General features: G+C 43.9%; 1 protein-coding gene across 2 annotated transcripts in view; it reads left to right on the plus strand.

Annotated features, from left to right (window-relative positions):
• Positions 1-512: 512 nt before the first annotated feature.
• PRSS56 (serine protease 56) overlaps positions 513-18,171 on the plus strand; it is a 77,042-nt gene continuing 59,383 nt past the window's right edge. For both annotated transcript variants that reach the window (XM_073589336.1, XM_073589337.1), the window contains exons 1-4: positions 513-953; positions 1,387-1,548; positions 14,025-14,225; positions 15,906-15,959. In XM_073589336.1, the coding sequence (XP_073445437.1) occupies positions 842-953; positions 1,387-1,548; positions 14,025-14,225; positions 15,906-15,959 (529 nt within the window). In that variant the 5' untranslated portion in view covers positions 513-841. The remainder of the gene's footprint in view (positions 954-1,386; positions 1,549-14,024; positions 14,226-15,905; positions 15,960-18,171) is intronic.

Genomic DNA, 18,171 nt, shown 5'->3' on the forward strand with positions numbered 1-18,171 from the left:
AACATTTCCAAGTATTCTGAATATCAGAATTAAGGCTGCTCTAAGAATTAAGGAAGTATCTAATATCACTATTACTGTAGGGGATCCAATATTAGCAGACCTATTGTTTGAGCAACAGTAGTGAAATCTCACAAAATGAATTAATATTATTCCACTTTTATTAGGCATCTCTCCACATGAGCTGAATGTTACACTATGTATCGACACAATTTTTATGAAAGATTACTTTGTGGTTTCCAGTGTTTCCCTCAAGGTATAGCGCAGTGAGGTCGATCAAGTTTACGTTAGGTTAGATGTTACATGGCTGAATGCAATTACAGTAGAGTCCAACCAAATGTTCATAATAGAGGATGATGTAGTGAGGCTTAAGAACAACCCTGGTGCTAATGAACACAAACCCTTCTCTTCTCACCCCATCCACCCGGCATGCCCCCCCCCCCCGCCACCACCTCCCATCCTGGCATCTGTGTCAAAGCATTAATGAATTGAGCAGTTTATCCAAAACGCTTGGGAACTGTTCTTTCTGCCCCACGACCCCCTCCTGTGGTCCTGGACATATACAGCTCCACAAACCATGCTGTGTATTGTCTAACTGTCATCTTCAGAAGAGGCTGTAATAAGACAAAAGAGGAGAGGAGAGTGACAACACACAAACAGGACATTGCCTGCAGAGTAACCGAGAGGTAGCGAGAGAGCAGTATATAAGGGAGGGACAGAAGAGAAGACTGTGGGATGTACAGCGGACCCAAGGCTTTCATCTGACTCCATTCATTGACCAAGAATAACAAGGCGGAGAGAAATATTTCATTCTTTATCGTGCAATATAACTGGGTTGTATAAAATGCAACTCCTATACTGGACACTGCTTTCTGTATCGTTCCTGGCACCCCAGCTGATATACTGTGCACCAGTGAGTAGGGAGCAATACAGACTACCAGCCCGTGTCCTACAAGGTGAGTCCGGGACACATAAAGGGGTGCAATCTCTGCAGATGTCATGCATCTGTGCTGAGGTCATCATTTCCTAGAAATAGAATCTACCAATCACTAAGTGCCCATGACCATTGCACAAGGCCAAGGAGGATGTACCACTTTGAGTGCGATGTCACTGGCCAGAAAGGGTTGCTTTGTATGGTTAATTCTCAGTGATGTGACATCGACTCAGTGCTGTTTCCTAGTATAAATGACCCCTATCTTATTATTCTGATCACACACTGGTTTGGTACATTCTTCAGCCCATCAGATTGCTGTCATAGATTTGTGTCACTGTGTAAATGTTTTATACTACACTGACTTCAGCATAATTATCTAAATGTTCTACTTTCTGGTAGGGTGACTTGCTTTTTACACCATTTATGATGTTCATATGTTGATGTATTCTTCACAGCTCTGTCTAACAGGGGGACATTAATCCTAGAAGCTGCTCTTAAAACAGCACTACAGGCTTTGGAAAGTGCCGTAAAAGAACAGAGCCTTCGTCAACATGAGTGTGCAAGATGCACTGTCTGCCTCTTCCCAGAATGTAGAAGCCTAACTACACAATGTAGAGGTAAGTAGCATTTACTGTATGTATGTTGTGTGAAGGAAGTCACAAAAGAATAGACTTCCATCCAAAACATATAATCGTACATGTAGTACCAGTAGACATCCAGATATTTCCAGACTTGAGGAACAGTTGGGTCTCCTTAATTAGAGCCAGTATACCCTAAAGCTACTGTATGAGTTGTCAGAGACTTACATATCGATAATAAACCAAAGGATAGGTCATCAGTATCAGTATGTTGGGGCTCCAACACCCGACACCCTCACCGATCAGTAGTTACCACTTCTGGGCAATGAATGAAGTGGGGTACAGCAGCATTGTCTAGTGCCGCTGCCGGGTAGTACACATTATCTCCCTCATCTTTACTCTGCTCTGTGCTGATGAAGGGCGTCTCTTCCTTTGGGAGGATGCTCTGGCTTGACTAATATGAGTTACTTAGTATGCTGGTAGAAATAAAGAATAGAGACTGAAAATAATTTTCAAGAATAGATTTCTATTAGTGTGAAACAATGAAATTGTTTTTATGTGCGGTTGTCCTGAAGAAGGAGTTGGGGTGACTCTGAAATGTGTTGACAATAAACCTACATTTTACCTTATGATTGGATTGTCGTGGTTGTAGAGAATGCAGTACCACTTCCCTACCCGCGCTGTTAATAAAATTGTCATAACAGATGAGAATCTTTATGATCTGTAAACTAAATTGTGGTCAACTGGGCAGCATTGTCCTGTACGCGAGGCTGAGAGTGGGGCATATGTATTAGGAGTGACAATTGTTTTACATAAAAATTGCTGGGAATTTATCACATGTGCACCAATGTAGTGAGCGACAGGAATTTGGAGGCTGCTGACAGGTGGGTGTCAATGGGGATACTGAAGTCACTAATGATGATGGTGGGAATGTCATCAGAGAGAAAGTGAAGAAGCCAAGTGGAGAACTGGTAAATAAAGGCGGTGGGCAGGCCTGGAGGTCGGTATATGTTGGAATATGTTTGGTGCAACAACTCCATTCCTGTCTATGAGTGTTGCCGTTTTTGTGGACCGTATTCAGGACTGCCACTAGGAATTTCGGGGCCCCATACTGGCAACATTTTCGGGGCCCCCTTGAGACTCCGCCCAGGCTTCACTGCAGCCTCGCCTCCACCCCTCAAACTGTCCACAGTCCCACCTCTCTCTTGAAAAAACTGCACTTCTCATCAATCACACATTAACAGTTCCCATTACCAGATCACACATCTAGCCAACAGCTCTTGTTTTGGCCAAAAGATTTTCTAAATCTGCCACGACGACAAGCTAGACTCTTTTGGCCGGGCCCTACTCTACTCTAACCTATTAAACATTTGCTAAAATATCCTATACAATTTAGGGATAGTTTTTATTTATTTTTCAATTTTTAAAATGACCAATAATATCACATCCAAAGGGACAAATACCACCGCACCATGTCCAGACCACATATTACCACCACATAGTGAGCTATAATACCACATACAAGGAACAAATACAGCCACATCATGACCAGACCACATATTACTACCATAGTGACTGAATAATATCACATACAAGGAACAAATACCACCACACCATGTCCCAAACACATATTACCACCACATGGTGACCAATAATACGACATACAAGTAACAAATACAGCCACATCATGACCAGACCACATATTACTACCATAGTGACTGAATAATATCACATACAAGGAACATATACCACTGCACCATGACCAGACCACATATTATCTCCACATAGTGACCTATAATACCACATACATGGAACAAATACAGCCACACCATGACCAGACCACATATTACCACCACAGAGACAGAATAATAGCACATACAAGGGACAAATACCACCACACCATGTCCCAAACACATATTACCACCACATGGTGACCAATAATACGACATACAAGTAACAAATACAGCCACAACATGACACGACCACATATTACCACCAGTGACAGAATAATTGCACATACAAGGAACAATAACACGGCACCATGCCCAGACCACATATTACCACCACATGGTGACTGAATACTACAATACTGATCATTACTAATAAAAAAACATAATACTATCACCATAAGTGCTATTATACACAGGAGAGCTGTACTTAGCATGTAGTGTCTGTGTACAGGTAATACAGTGATCACCGGTGACATTATGCACAGAACCTCTGTATATAGTGCCAGTGTACAGGTAATACAGTGATCACTGGTGACATTGTACAAAGGCACTGTATATAGTGTATAGTGTACAAGTAATACAGTGACCACTGGTGACATTATACACAGGAGCTCTGTATATAGTGTCAGTGTACAGGTAATAAAGTGATCACTGGTGACATTATACACAGGAGCTCTGTATATAGTGTCAGTGTACAGATATAACAGTGATCACTGGTGACATTGTACAAAAGCACTCTGTATATAGTCTATAGTGTCAGTCTACAGGTAACACACTGACTCACAATTGACGTCTCTAGGTGAAGTCCTTCATCTTTGTTTTTCATCGTTCATCCAGCACACACCGCCATCACGTCTTCCAGCCAGGGCTCGTCTCTGCAGGAAATAACAGATTAATCTAGATCTCCGCTTGCAGAACACATTACTTATTTTTTCCCAACTTCTACACTATACCACATGAAGAAAAAAAGGCGACATAGTTTCGCTCCGCACAGTAACAGGACCGCCCCCCCATTTAAAACAGTATCCTCAAAAAAATAAATACATCACTGCAGTAATAATATTCCTTAATTAGCCCCTATGATAATAATATCCCCCATCCTGGCCCCCGTGTGTGTCATTCCTGGCTTCAGCCATATTTTCTCTCATCCTGTGCTCATGAGTATTCATTCTGCCCCCATATGATCTCCCGATCCTGCCCCGTCTACATCGTATCCATCCTGCCCCATGATCCTGCACCATGTGTCTCCCATCCTGCCCCGTCCTGTGTCTCACTTTCTCATTCTGCCCCCTCCTGTGTCTCACTGTCATATTCTGCCCCCATGTCTCGCATTCTGCCCCCTCCTGTGTCTCACTGTCACATTCTGCCCCCTCCTGTGTCTCACTGTCACATTCTGCCCCCTCCTGTGTCTTACTGTCACATTCTGCCCCATGTCCATTCTGCCCCCGTGTCTCACATTCTGCCCCCTCCTGTGTCATTACTGTCACATTCTGCCCCCTCCTGTGTCTCACTGTCACATTCTGCCCCCTCCTGTGTCTGTCACATTCTGCCCCCTCCTGTGTCTCACTGTTACATTCTGCCTCCTCCTGTGTCTCACTGTCATATTCTGCCCCCATGTCTCGCATTCTGCCCCCTCCTGTGTCTCACTGTCACATTCTGCCCCCTGCTGTGTCTTACTGTCACATTCTGCCCCCATGTCTCACTTTCTGCCCCCTTCTGTGTCTCACTGTCACATACTGCCCCATACTGTCTTACTGGCACATTCTGCCCCATGTCTTGCATTCTGCCCCCATGTCTCGCATTCTGCCCCCTTCATGTCTTGCATTCTGCCCCCATCATGTCTGCATTCTGCCCCATCATGTCTGCATTCTGCCCCATCATGTCTGCATTCTGCCCCCATGTCTTGCAATCTGCCCCCATCATTTCTGCATTCTGCCCCCATGTCTTGCATTCTGCCCCATCATGTCTGCATTCTGCCCCCATCATGTCTGCATTCTGCCCCATGTCTTGCATCCTGCCCCATCATGTCTGCATTCTGCACCCATGTGTTGCATTCTGCCTCCATGTCCTGCATTCTGCCCCCATCATGTCTACATTCTGCCCCATCATGTCTGCATTCTACCCCATCATGTCTTGCATTCTGCCCCATCATGTCTGCATTCTGCCCCATCATGTCTGCATTCTGCCCCCATCATATCTGCATTCTGCCCCATCATGTCTGTATTCTTCCCCCATGTCTTGCATTCTGCCCCCATGTCTTGCATTCTGCCCCCATGTCTTGCATTTTGCCCCATCATGTCTGCATTCTGCCCCCATCATGTCTGCATTCTGCCCCATGTCTTGCATTTTGCCCCATCATGTCTGCATTCTGCCCCCATCAAGTCTTGCATTCTGCCCCCATGTCTTGCATTTTGCCCCATCATGTCTGCATTCTGCCCCATCTTGTCTGCATTCTGCCCCCATCATGTCTGCATTCTGCCCCCATCATGTCTTGCATTATGCCCCCATCATGTCTGCATTCTGCCCCCATCATGTCTGCATTCTGCCCCCATCATGTCTGCATTCTGCCCCCATGTCTTGCATTTTGCCCCATCATGTCTGCATTCTGCCCCCATCATGTCTTGCATTCTGCCCCCATGTCTTGCATTTTGCCCCATCATGTCTGCATTCTACCCCCGTCATGTCTGAATTCTGCCTCATCATGTCTGCATTCTGCCCCCATCATGTCTGCATTCTGCCCCCATGTCTAGCATTCTGCCCCATCATGTCTGCATTCTGCCCCCATGTCTTGCATTTTGCCCCATCATGTCTGCATTCTGCCCCATCTTGTCTGCATTCTGCCCCCATCATGTCTGCATTCTGCCCCCATCATGTCTTGCATTATGCCCCCATCATGTCTGCATTCTGCCCCCATCATGTCTGCATTCTGCCCCCATCATGTCTGCATTCTGCCCCCATGTCTTGCATTTTGCCCCATCATGTCTGCATTCTGCCCCCATCATGTCTTGCATTCTGCCCCCATGTCTTGCATTTTGCCCCATCATGTCTGCATTCTACCCCCGTCATGTCTGAATTCTGCCTCATCATGTCTGCATTCTGCCCCCATCATGTCTGCATTCTGCCCCCATGTCTAGCATTCTGCCCCATCATGTCTGCATTCTGCCCCCATGACTTGCATTCTGCCCCCATGTCTCCATATTTGCTCCTGTGTGTCTCCAATCCTGCCCCCGAGTCTCCTTTCCACCAGGGAAACACATTGCCCCTTTCAATAATAAAATAAAATAAAAACTTTTTTCTTACCTGGCCTCCCTCCTGTGTTAAAGATGGAGCTGCAGCTGTCTGAGCTGAAAGGACCTGTGGTGACATCATCATCACGTGATCAGGGGTCGGGCTGATCAATGGTGAAGGCCTGTGGTAATGATGACGTCACCACAGGTCCTTCAGCACTTCTGCAGCTCTGATGTCAGCCGCTGTGGGGGCACTGCTGATGTGTGCGCTGCAGGCCCGGCTGCAGCGCACACTTGGGGCCAGCCTGGCGCCCCATGACATGCAGCACTTGGGGCCCGATGACTGGAAGCACAGGAGCGGGGCCCCTGATCTGCGGGGCCCCCTTCTGTACTGCTGTTCATCGGGCCCCATACAGCAGTAAGGGCTGTCATGCCCTGATGGCGGCCCTGGCCGTATTGCCGTGAGCTTTGGGGTCTCCCGCAAAAACGGGCTGCAAAAAACCTTCTCGGATCGACGTTTTTCCCTGCTACAGCAAATAGCAGGGAAAAAAACGGCAATTCGCAAATATGGTGTACTGCAAAAACAAGCTAACGTTGTTTTTGCGGTACCATTGAAATGCATTGCGGCCGTATCCATAAGCCGTGAAAAATATCGAGCGAGCTCGGTATTTTTTCATGGCCGCAAACACGGCCCTCACGGCCATACGGCACACGGCGCTCCGATGTATTTTTGCGGGCCATCTTTGCGGCCCCATAGAAATCTATTGGGGCCGCAAAAATGGCCCGCAAAAACACAGCAAGTATAGTTAGAACAAAAAGAACTCGCAGAGGCTCACACAGGGAGAGCAAGTGAATGTATTTCCTGCTTTTCCTGTGTCTGTGTATGAGAGAAGCAGCCTGTTGTAGATACTGCACAGATAGAGACACACAAATGATTTATTCCTGATCTATTAAGCTTATTATATATTGTTCCTGTTTGTTCCTGAATAAAGAAGCTCTGTTGTCACACGCTCGGAGAGTATCGTGAGTAATCTGCTGCCAACAGTATATGACAGCCACTTGGAGGTTGCAGGGAGAGTAGATGTGGACAGAGTGGACTTCAAAAGAAGGGAGGATGAAGGAGGGAAGAGGTGAGATTGGGTTAAAGTTACAGTTGGTAGAAAGGAGAAGGCCCACTCCTCCACCATGTCTGTTACCAGGGCGAGGAGTGTGGGTGAAATAGAGGCTGCCGTAACATAGTGCAGCAGAGGAGGCTGTGTCAGAGGGTGTCAGCTATGTTTTGGTGAGGCCCAGGAAGGAAAAATTATGAGAAGTAAAGAGGTTGTGAATCACATGGAGTTTATTGCAGATGGAGTCAGCATTCCAGAGTGATCCAGAGAGAGGGAGCAAGCAGGTGGGTGTCAAGGGTATGGGTTTTACGTATGAAAGATTTCAGGTATTTATATTAGGTTGTGAGCGATAGGAGGGGAAATAATGGTAGGTATTAGCTGTGGGGGTCCAGGATTAGGGAATATGTATTAGCTGTGGGGGTCCAGGATTAGGGAATATGTCCCCAACAGTGAGGAGAAGCAGAGAGAGAGAGCAGGTGGGAGAAGGAGAGTGGTCGGCTTGTTTTATGTTTTAGTAGGAGAGCTCTGATGTTGAGGAGCAGGTCAGCATAGGAGGACACCTGGGGAGGTAAAAGGGAAGGAGAGATTATTATTTTGTTAGAGGGTGCTGGGGTTTGGGGATTGTGAACGAGAGTGAGCAGTAATGGAGCAAATACTGTTAGGGTATATGTAAGCATGGTGAGAGTAAATGTGAGGAAAAAGAAAGACTAGTTACATTTAATAACAGTGGTTACTTGTACCTTCTGTTCACTTCTGGTCTATTTCTGGCATATTTCTGCTGAACACTTAAACAGCTACTCTTATGGAGCCAGACCACAGTCAGTCAGACCTGGGCTTCTAAATTTATAACGATTTAAGTGCACATGAGATTGGTACATATGAGCAGGAGGGAGTAGCACAAGGAGGATGGATCACATAAGCAAAGGAGGGGAGAATTAGGAGATAAGCTAAAATGCATTCAGGTAATAGATAAAATCAAATGGACAGATAAGGGCAAGTGTGTATTAGCATCAAGAAATTAAGGTGATAAACATGCAGGAAACAACATACCAGCAAGGACAGACAGGTACAGTCTGAAAGAGGGTTAGGAAATATGAATGATGATTTTGCAGCCAGGAAACAACAAACCTGAGGATGAAGCAGACTGATTGCCAGAGTGACAGTAATAATGACATTGAAGCATCTATAACAGGGGGTTGTGTTTCTGGGGTATTTCTGCTGCACACTTAAAGAGCTATACTTATGGAGCCAGACAATCCAACCAACCACCAACTTCAAACAAAAATTACACAAAAACCACAAAATGGGTTTCTTCAATGCAGGCATAATTTTAATCAGCATCATAACACCAATATGGCTGTGTGTACTTTAGTTTGAAAAATCCTGCTGATAGGTTCTCTTTAAAGACGTTGACTACTACTTAGACAAGTTCTTCGCATACCCATCGCTTGGCCCTGATAACATAATAAAGCTTATACTCACCTCATGTGCCAGTGCTGGTGCCGTTCCCGAGTTGTCGACACTAGATCTTCCTGGGGCTCTCGTGTGATGTTGTGACATGTGGTGTCTTGTGCCCAATCAGCTCTGGCTACACTGTCTCCGCATTTGGACATTTTGAGCAGGAAGAGGAAGTCAGAGATAAGCTGCAGCCTGGACTTCCTCTTTATGTTCAAAGCATCCGAAGGCGGAGACAGTGACGCCAGTGCTGATTGGTTGCCAACATCACAACATCGCACAAGAGCCCCAGGAGGACCAAGTACTGACCCCACGGGAATGGCACCAGCACAGGAGGTGAGTATAGTCTTTATTATGTTATCAGGGCCAAACATTTCAATCAAGAAGGGGTTATCTTAATAGTGGATAACCCCTCTTAAGTATTTTATGCTTTGCTGCTAGTTGATCTATGTGATGACATACTGTATCTTTATAGAGCACCATTACATTAATTTACATAGTCCATATAACTACTTGTAAAAATAATTTAATCAGAAAAGATCATTTCTATCTAAAGGCCCTTTTACATTTAGCGATGCACCAGCGATCCGACCAGCGATCCCACCCGGTCAGGATCGCTGGTGCATCGCTAAATGATCGCTAGTGAGCTTTCATACAGAAAGATCTCACAGCGATGCAGCAGCGACGCAGCGCACGATACTTACCATTCACACACAGCGATCCTGGCGTCCTCCCGCCCGCGTCCAGCGTCGCTCGTCGTCACAGCAGGAAGTCTCAGCAGGAAGCGCCCGACGAGAAATGGAGCCGGACATTCTCGCGCGATCAGCGATGGACAGCGGGGGAGCCGGTCGCTGGTAAGTATCACACATAGCGATATCGCTAGCAATATCGCTATAACGTCACAAAACCAGTGACGTTTTAGCGATATTGCTAGCGATATCGCTTAGTGTAAAACCCCCTTAAGCTTCTAGGCAGAGGCCATCATTTCTGAAGTATTACAGCCAGCTGACATTGATTTGGAAGCATTAATTTCAGCAAAAATACTGGTTTGCACACATCTATGTTAAGATAAATGACTAAATCACTTGTGAATTTGTTCACATGCTGAACAAGATTTTGTAGACCCGGTGAGTCAGATACACAATTTTCTAGCCCATTGAAGGGGCACGGCTTTATAGATTAATCACTGAGCAGAAAGTTAATATGTGCATGTTGATCTCTGGACATACTGTATGTGGCTGATCTCAATTGCATCCTCTTATTAATACTTTTTAGTTTCAAGTCATTGCATTCTCTTACACATTTAGCAGTTTATCCTGCTCCCTCATTTCCAGTGTCTCATTTGCATTCTGAATAGCAGAAATTAATTGAGGGCTGCAGAGTTGTTTGCACAGATGGCCACCCTGACAAGTGTGTATAATAGATGTGTCCACGTTATTAATAAGAAAATAAATCCATTTTACCATCGCACAGAGCACTAATATTTAAACTCTTTAATCAGGGTTATATATGCCAAATATAAATTAAAGAAGCACTCCTACCATCAAAGTTTTTATCTTCTTAATGTATTGCAGTCATCATATCATACAGCACTGTGTACTTACAATTTCTCATTTTGCTTTTCTACCCAGTTAGTTCTTCTGTTTTCCATCAGGTCTATGACATCATGTGATTAATAACTCACTAGCTGCATACTTCTGAGCTCAGTGTAGAAACAGGAGGGCAATTTTCTCTGCACAGGTAATGAGTCACTGCAAAAGTATATGGCAGGAGGAGAAGGGAGCAGCTGGGTCGGGAGTTGAAGAGGGGAATGATAAATGCAGGGACAAGAAACTTCCTGTTTCTACAGAGGAGAGGAATTGCTTCTGCTGTCGCTCCGCCCCCACACACGTGCCGCCTGGGGCGGACCGCCCCCCCCACGCTACGCCACTGACGGTCTATGACATCATGTGATTAATAACTCACTAGCTGCATACTTCTGAGCTCAGTGTAGAAACAGGAGGGCAATTTTCTCTGCACAAGTAATGAGTCACTGCAAAAGTATATGGCAGGAGGAGAAGGGAGCAGCTGGGTCGGAGTTGAAGAGGGCAATGATAAATGCAGGGACAAGAAACTTCCTGTTTCTACAGAGGAGAGAGGCGAAGAATTAAATGGATATAAGGGCAAACTGAGCAATTCTAAGTACATGGTGCTATATAATATGATGACTGCAATACAGTATATTAAGATGATAAAAGCTTTGATGGCAGTGCTTCTTTAAGCTGTAAAGAGCTGTGCATCTGTGCATCCATTACATCCACAAAAGTGGTAACACCTGGAAATAAACAAAAAAGGTAGGAAATATTCCATGACTGCAAGCAGAAATATTGAAAGTCATTGTCACAATTCATTTTTTGATTCATGGCAGATTTAGTTCTGCTATGATTTAAATGTTACTTTTTTCCTTTTTCGGCCAGCAAGTCAGTTTCATTGCTGTCAGATGCTTTGTTGCTGGTCAGCTGGATGTGTGGAGGGAGGTGACCAGGGTGTGTACATTTCCTCCACCTTCACGTCTCAGTTTTCCATTTCGGCTGAAGTGGTGGTTTGTGGTGAAATTGAGACTATACTAGTTCTTGTGGATAGTGGAGCTGGGGTCAATTTAGTGGATTCTCTCTTTGTTCATGGTCTGATTGGTAGGACGTTGGTGCGACACATTACCATTCATGCGATTGACTCTGTCCCTTTTAGGCAGAGGAGTTTGACCCAAGTCGTAGACAATATCAACCTGTGTATAGGGACTCTTCATGAAGAGTCACTGTCATGCTACATCTTGGAGGGTATGCCAACTCCCATCGTCCCTGGCTGAAGAGACAATCCGGTCATAGATTTGCGGTCCAGGGAAGTAATTAGGTGTGACCAGTCTTGTAAAGACTGTTGCCTGAGAGCTATGGTCTCTGTCGTTCTTCTTGAATCTACCCCTTCTCCGGTGGAGGCAGCTAAGGTGCTATCAGGGAATAGGGGCAAGATTCAACCCTCACCACAGGTAAACCCTGAGTCTCGGGGTTCTCTCAGGAGGAGGAGCCAGGGGAGGGTGGTAGTTCCCCCTGAATGTAGTGAGGGTATGAGTTTGATGACACAGGGGGGCACATCTGTTGTCTGTTCCTCAATGAGAGTACTGTCTGTTGGCAAACGTACACGAGGAAATAAACATTCAGGTCTAGACCTGGGCGTGAATGAGTATGTGTGGGTGTACACTAAAGACATCAAGTGGAAGTACGGATCTGGGACCTGGAGTTCTAGGGTGATCGGGCCATATCGGGTGTCAGCCATTCTAAGCCCTAGGACTTTCCAGTTGGAGTTACCCCCAGTAATGCAGGTACACAACATATTCCACAAGTGGTCGCTCTGGAGATTTGTTGTGCCTCCAAAGCCTACATTTTTTCCGTCAATATCGGGCTGACTGCGGGGTGAATCCTTTTTTGGGCTAGCAAAGGTTAATGTCAGTTTCCTTGCTGACTGATGCTTTGTTGCTGGTCAGCTGATGTGGGTGGTGATCACTCCCACCATCCTTTAAACAGTCACATAACGCATCAGCTGACTGTTGGTAATAGACTTATTCTATGAAGACCAGCCTAGGAGTTTGGAGCTTTCTGGTGCCAGCGGTTTATCTGCTACTTCTGTAGTGTACGGTTTCCTGATTCCATGTCCTCTGCTGTGTGGGGCTTGGCATCGGTAGCTGGAGCTAAGTTTCTTGTTCCCTTTCCTTGTCTGTCTCATGCTTGTCACTACCCCCTGTGTGTATACCTTCTGCAGTGGTGACGCTAGCGTCCTTGCCAGCCAGGGTATAGTGAGGTGACAGCTAGGGACAAGGCACATGACGGCAGCGGGGTAAGGACCCGCATAGGGTGTTAGAGGAACTTAGGGATATACTCAGGCTGTGGTTAGGAGGTGCCCCATCCCTCGTTTCGAACTGTTAAGGCCTTCTTCTCCCTTTTTCCATCCCATTGTTGGTGCTTGTTGTGTCGTTCATTGGAGTTACCAGTGTTGGTCGTGACATTCATGATGTGGAAATGTTATTACCTTTCTATGTAAAAATACATAACATTAGCCAGATTGGCATCTATACATAAGTGCTGAAAAGTCATGCACAAGGAATCTTCTGCAAAGAGATTGTATGTTCTCCCCGTGTTTGCGTGGGTTTCCTCCGGATACTCAGTTTTTCTCCCACACTCCAAAGACATCACATACTGATAGGGAATTCAGATTGTGAGCCCCAATGGGGAACGTGATAATGATGAATGCAAAGCACTGTGGCTATATAACCTAGTGAAAATAAAACAAACAAGAGAAGGTGCTGGGTGAGATATAGAGCTGGAGTGAAAGAGGCTTCACATCTACATAACTCGTGGGCCCATTTTGCATATCAATTCAAATGCTGATTTTTCCGTAACAGAAAAAAAGACTGGCCATGTAAAGGCATAGCTGGACGTGTCTGAGTGACCTACATGCGCATACACATAATTTGGGAGGTAAAATCCTGTTGCCAGATTCACTTTAAAAATTGTAAAAACAGATAGCGAGGAAACATTTTTTTAGGAAATTTACATTTGACACCAGATGGAAGTAATTTTTTCATTTATTTTTTGCAGATAGGTCCAAATGTACAGTATATGCATAGTTCAGTGGCAAATACATATTTTTCAGGATAATAGTTAGATATTTTCACTATAAGTACTGCATTGGCATGATAAATGAAATTAAAGCGTATAAACTCATTGTAATTTCCTTCTGTCCTGTTAGACTCCTAAACTTTTAGGTATGTGAACTATTGGTACTTCCATTTATCATTCCACATAACATAATAACAAGACTTTCAGAGCCTCTCTATGGTAACAAGAGTTTCAAAGCATCTCTATGGTAATAGCTTGTAATGCTTTTAAAAGTTGCTTTTATCGCAGACTGATCATTCTCCACATGAACAGCACTAAAAAGATACTTTTTCTGTTGTTTTATAGAAAAAGGGGCAAATATAGAATCTGAGCCGAATTGTGAGGATATTCTCATAGCAGACAAGGAGGAAGATCCTGTGGAAAGAAGCTGGGCCCTGAGTGCAGCATGCGGATATTACCAGCAGTTGTGCACAGAAGGAAATCATACATCAGAAAAATGCAGAAAAATCATGACTGGTCAATGCCATCTCAAGATGCAAGAATGCAGTAAGGCTGTTACTAAATAACACACTGTACATATGTAATGTAAATGAAATGGGTTGCATTTTTACCAGAAACAGGGCCACTTATATCCTTAGGGCTCATACTCACTTGCGAGAGACTCGCTTGCTTCTTGTGCGACTCTCTCACATGAAAACCTGGCACTGCCGCCGGCACTCGGACCGGAGCATAGAAATACATGTAGCCACACGCTCCGGTCCGAGTGCCGGCGGCAGTGCCAGGTTTTCATGCGAGTGAGGCCTTAGGATGTGTCTGGTATTACACTGAGCTGAGCTGCTGAACCGAAGTACTTGATTCTTTTACAGTAGGTCGTGTTCACGTGATGTGTTCCCAATGCATTTTTTGATATGATTTTGCAAAAATGTAAAGTCACCACATTTTGAAGAATCACAACGAATGCATTGTGTGAAAATGGCCTTACCAAGAAATAAGTTTTGTAAGAAAAAAAAAGAACAATTTAACCTCAAAACATTGATCTCTTAACAATTCTGTATTAGTCCATAAAAAAAACTCTGTACGGCATCGTACAATATGAAAGTTATAAGGAGGTCCAGCATGGGCCCATACATTTCTATGGAAGCCATAACAAGACTATGAGTTTTTAGAATTCATTTTTATTATGAACATTTTTTCGACGGCGTCAAAACTTCAAGCTTGTCGGACCAAATTCAAATTCTTCAACAGGCGCCAAACTATTACCAGCATTGGTCTTTTCGAAACAAAACAAAACCCCTGACGAAGCCACTGCGGGTGGCGACACGCGTCGGGTATCTCTTCTCCCTGAGGTCACTCCACATGGGCTCTGCACTCTAATGCCATTTCTCATACCATTACTTATGGGACATTGATCCCGCTCATCAGCGTTCATGTGCCTTTGTTGTCCCTATTTCTGGGGTCGAGGATGCACTCATTTGATGACGGCCACGTGCATGTATTGTTCCCTTGATGGGCACTGTGGGCAATGGTGACTAAGTGTGTTTTCCATATAGAACCTATTTAGGGGGCATAATACTATTGAATATCATTGATTTCTATCTTTTCAGGTATTCAGATTGATGGGTATTATTGTATGCTCATGTATATTATTTCATTTCTTACACTTAGCCACCAGTTGGTATGCTGTTTATATAGGCAGGTCTCCTGTGGAGGGTACTTACAGGGTGTAGGTTCTATTGTGAGCCAGTTATGTGTTTGTCAAGTCACATGTGTGACTTTTTAATGTTTTTAATTTATGTGTGGTTTATACATGTTCAATAAAAATTGTCTATCTAAATGCCAACCAATTGTCTGTGGTGATCCCCCATGTATAGCCCATCCCTGCTTTTTTGTTTTGTTTCATACAGTTTCCTTGAATGGGCTTGGTTGGATCCCAATTTGCTATTTATTGATGGTGGTGCCCCTACTCTTGGTTTGCAGCATTGGTCTTTTCATAACGATCAAAGTTGCCCCCCAACCCAGACCACTTCTCCTGGGTTCCTGGGCCCAAGGATGACTGCAAATCCTGCTAAAGTTACACCCCGGTTGTTAGAAGTTGAAAAGGTTTGTGTGTAGAAAAGTGTTACAGGTTACGGTACTTACTAACTATCCATGATTTTGACTTATGCACATATGCTGTATGTTCACATCCTTCTTTTATTCAATCATTACTTATCTGCTTTTTTTCAGAATTAGAAAGTGACATGGATTATCTAAACACGTCACCTGATTTGGACAGTCCATGTGAGTAGATTATGTAATTATCATTCTTTATTATGGGCAACGTCCTCTTGTCAGTCTGGATTCCTGTGGTTAAGATAAATGTTTTACTCAAAATACTTCACACCCTTAACAAACATGCACCCTCGTGAGATCAGGTTTACTTACAGTATAAAATAATAGTACCAGAATATTATGTTCCATACAGGTTTGCCAACTTGACTTTTTATTTTATTCTGGACAGGTTACACTGTGCAATAAATTTTAGGGAAGTTCTTGACCCCTGAGAAAATTTTATTGTATCTGATAGATTTTGATATGCTGAACATGAATATGTGCTCCAAAAGTCTGTATCACGTAAGGTTTTTAAGAAACAACAGTTTATAGTCTACATTATAACGTCCGAGACACTACATACATGTCAGTAGCAAAAGCAATTGTTCAAAAGTGTTTTGCAGACGACTTTCATTTATAATCCATGTCAGATAATTCTCGAATAAAATTCCAGCAATAGTCAGCCAGCCTTGACGTACTCCACTTTCCCTGGTACTTTTTCTCTATCAGCACAATGTCTTGGTGAAATCTTTCACCATGTTCATCGATAACGGCACCAAGATTGGCTGGAAAAAAGTCCAAGTGAGAACGTAGAAAATGCATTTTTAGTGATATATTGCAATTCATCAAATGATATGCTGTGAACATGTTGTCCGCGAGTTGTTCAAAGTTCAGTGCCCTGCTGTTGCCAAGGAAGTTGAAGGTCACATCTTTCAAGGCTCTCCATGCCACCTGTTCAGCACCTAGCAAAAGACCATCAAAGCTACTGTCATTCAATATATCTCTGTTCTGTGGGCCAATAAAAATACCTTCTTTAATCTATGCATCACTTATTGTTGGAAATTTCTGTCGCAAGTAAGAAAAGGCTTCCGATTCTTTGTTCATTGCTTTGACAAAATTATTCATGAGCCCAAGTTTAATATGCAAAGGAGGGAGAAATATCTTTGCTGGATTATTGAGAGTATTATGTTTAACATTTTTTTGTCCAGCAACCAGGTTTTCACGGAGTGGCCAGTCCTTTCTGAAATAGTGCATTTCGTGTGCATGACTGTCCCATTCACAAATAAGACAACAATACTTGATATATCCACGCTGCAGTCCAAGAAGAAGTGCAACAACTTTTAGATCAATTCACCACATATGTTCCAGTTATAATTTCTATAATTAATGTGGGTCAACAGTAACTCCATATTCTCATACGTTTCTTTCATGTGTACGGCATGTCCAATAGGTATAGAAGAATAGATATTTCCGTTGTGTAGTAAAACAGCCTTCAGACTTAAAACTGACGAGTCAATTAACAGTCGCCATTCCTTCGAGTCATGTTCGCATCCAAGAACACCAAACAACCCCAAGACGTCGATGCAAAAGGTTAAACTGTCGACATGGTTGAAAAATTGATGAAGGTCTTCTTAACGACTACAAAAAACAGAAACTCTTGTTCCTGGTAATAAGCGATTCCGTTCTTGTAGCCTTGATCCCAATAATTCTGACTGAGAATTTCAAATCTCTGACCAAGTCACTCAGATCAGCTTGACTGAACAGATGTGGATTAGATGTAGAAGGCTCAAAGTCTGGGTCTGCAGCAGTTTCATTTTCCTCTGACATTGTTAGTTCATCTTCGTCATCCTCCATTGTCCATACTTTGGGAGGCTTTGGAGCACAAAGACTTTCATCATGTGGCACTGGTCTTATGGCTGAAGGAAGATTAGGATATTCTATTGATTTCTTGTTCTTTGTTGACTATCCTGTTACATTTGTAAGGCAGAAGTAGCAATCTGTTACATGATCTCTCTGCTCTCTCCATATCATTGGGGCAGAGAACGGCATTGAACAAGATGCACAGCTTATATGAGGTGCTCAGTGTTTGTCCTGATCTCCAATTGAACATTCAAAGTATAGTTCATATGCTTTCTTAACAAGTGGAGTCATTTCCTTCTTTTGTGCTTTCATTGTATATTCTCCACATATGTAGCAGAAATTATCACTGCTGTTGAGACACCGACACGACATTTCAAAATAAATCTTCAGTTTTTACAATGAAAAGTATTCAGGCGAATCACATATATGATAGTAACAAGATGGAGGCCCGATGCTATCGCATCAGGAGGGCGGTAATGTCACGATGGGGGCAGGTTTTGCAGCATTGAGAATCTCTCCCCCCATGTGCTCACCCACCTAT

This window comes from Dendrobates tinctorius, unplaced genomic scaffold, assembly GCF_039654945.1.
Source record: "Dendrobates tinctorius isolate UK_male_01 unplaced genomic scaffold, ASM3965494v1 ptg000107l, whole genome shotgun sequence".
Taxonomy (NCBI): Eukaryota; Metazoa; Chordata; class Amphibia; order Anura; family Dendrobatidae; genus Dendrobates; species Dendrobates tinctorius.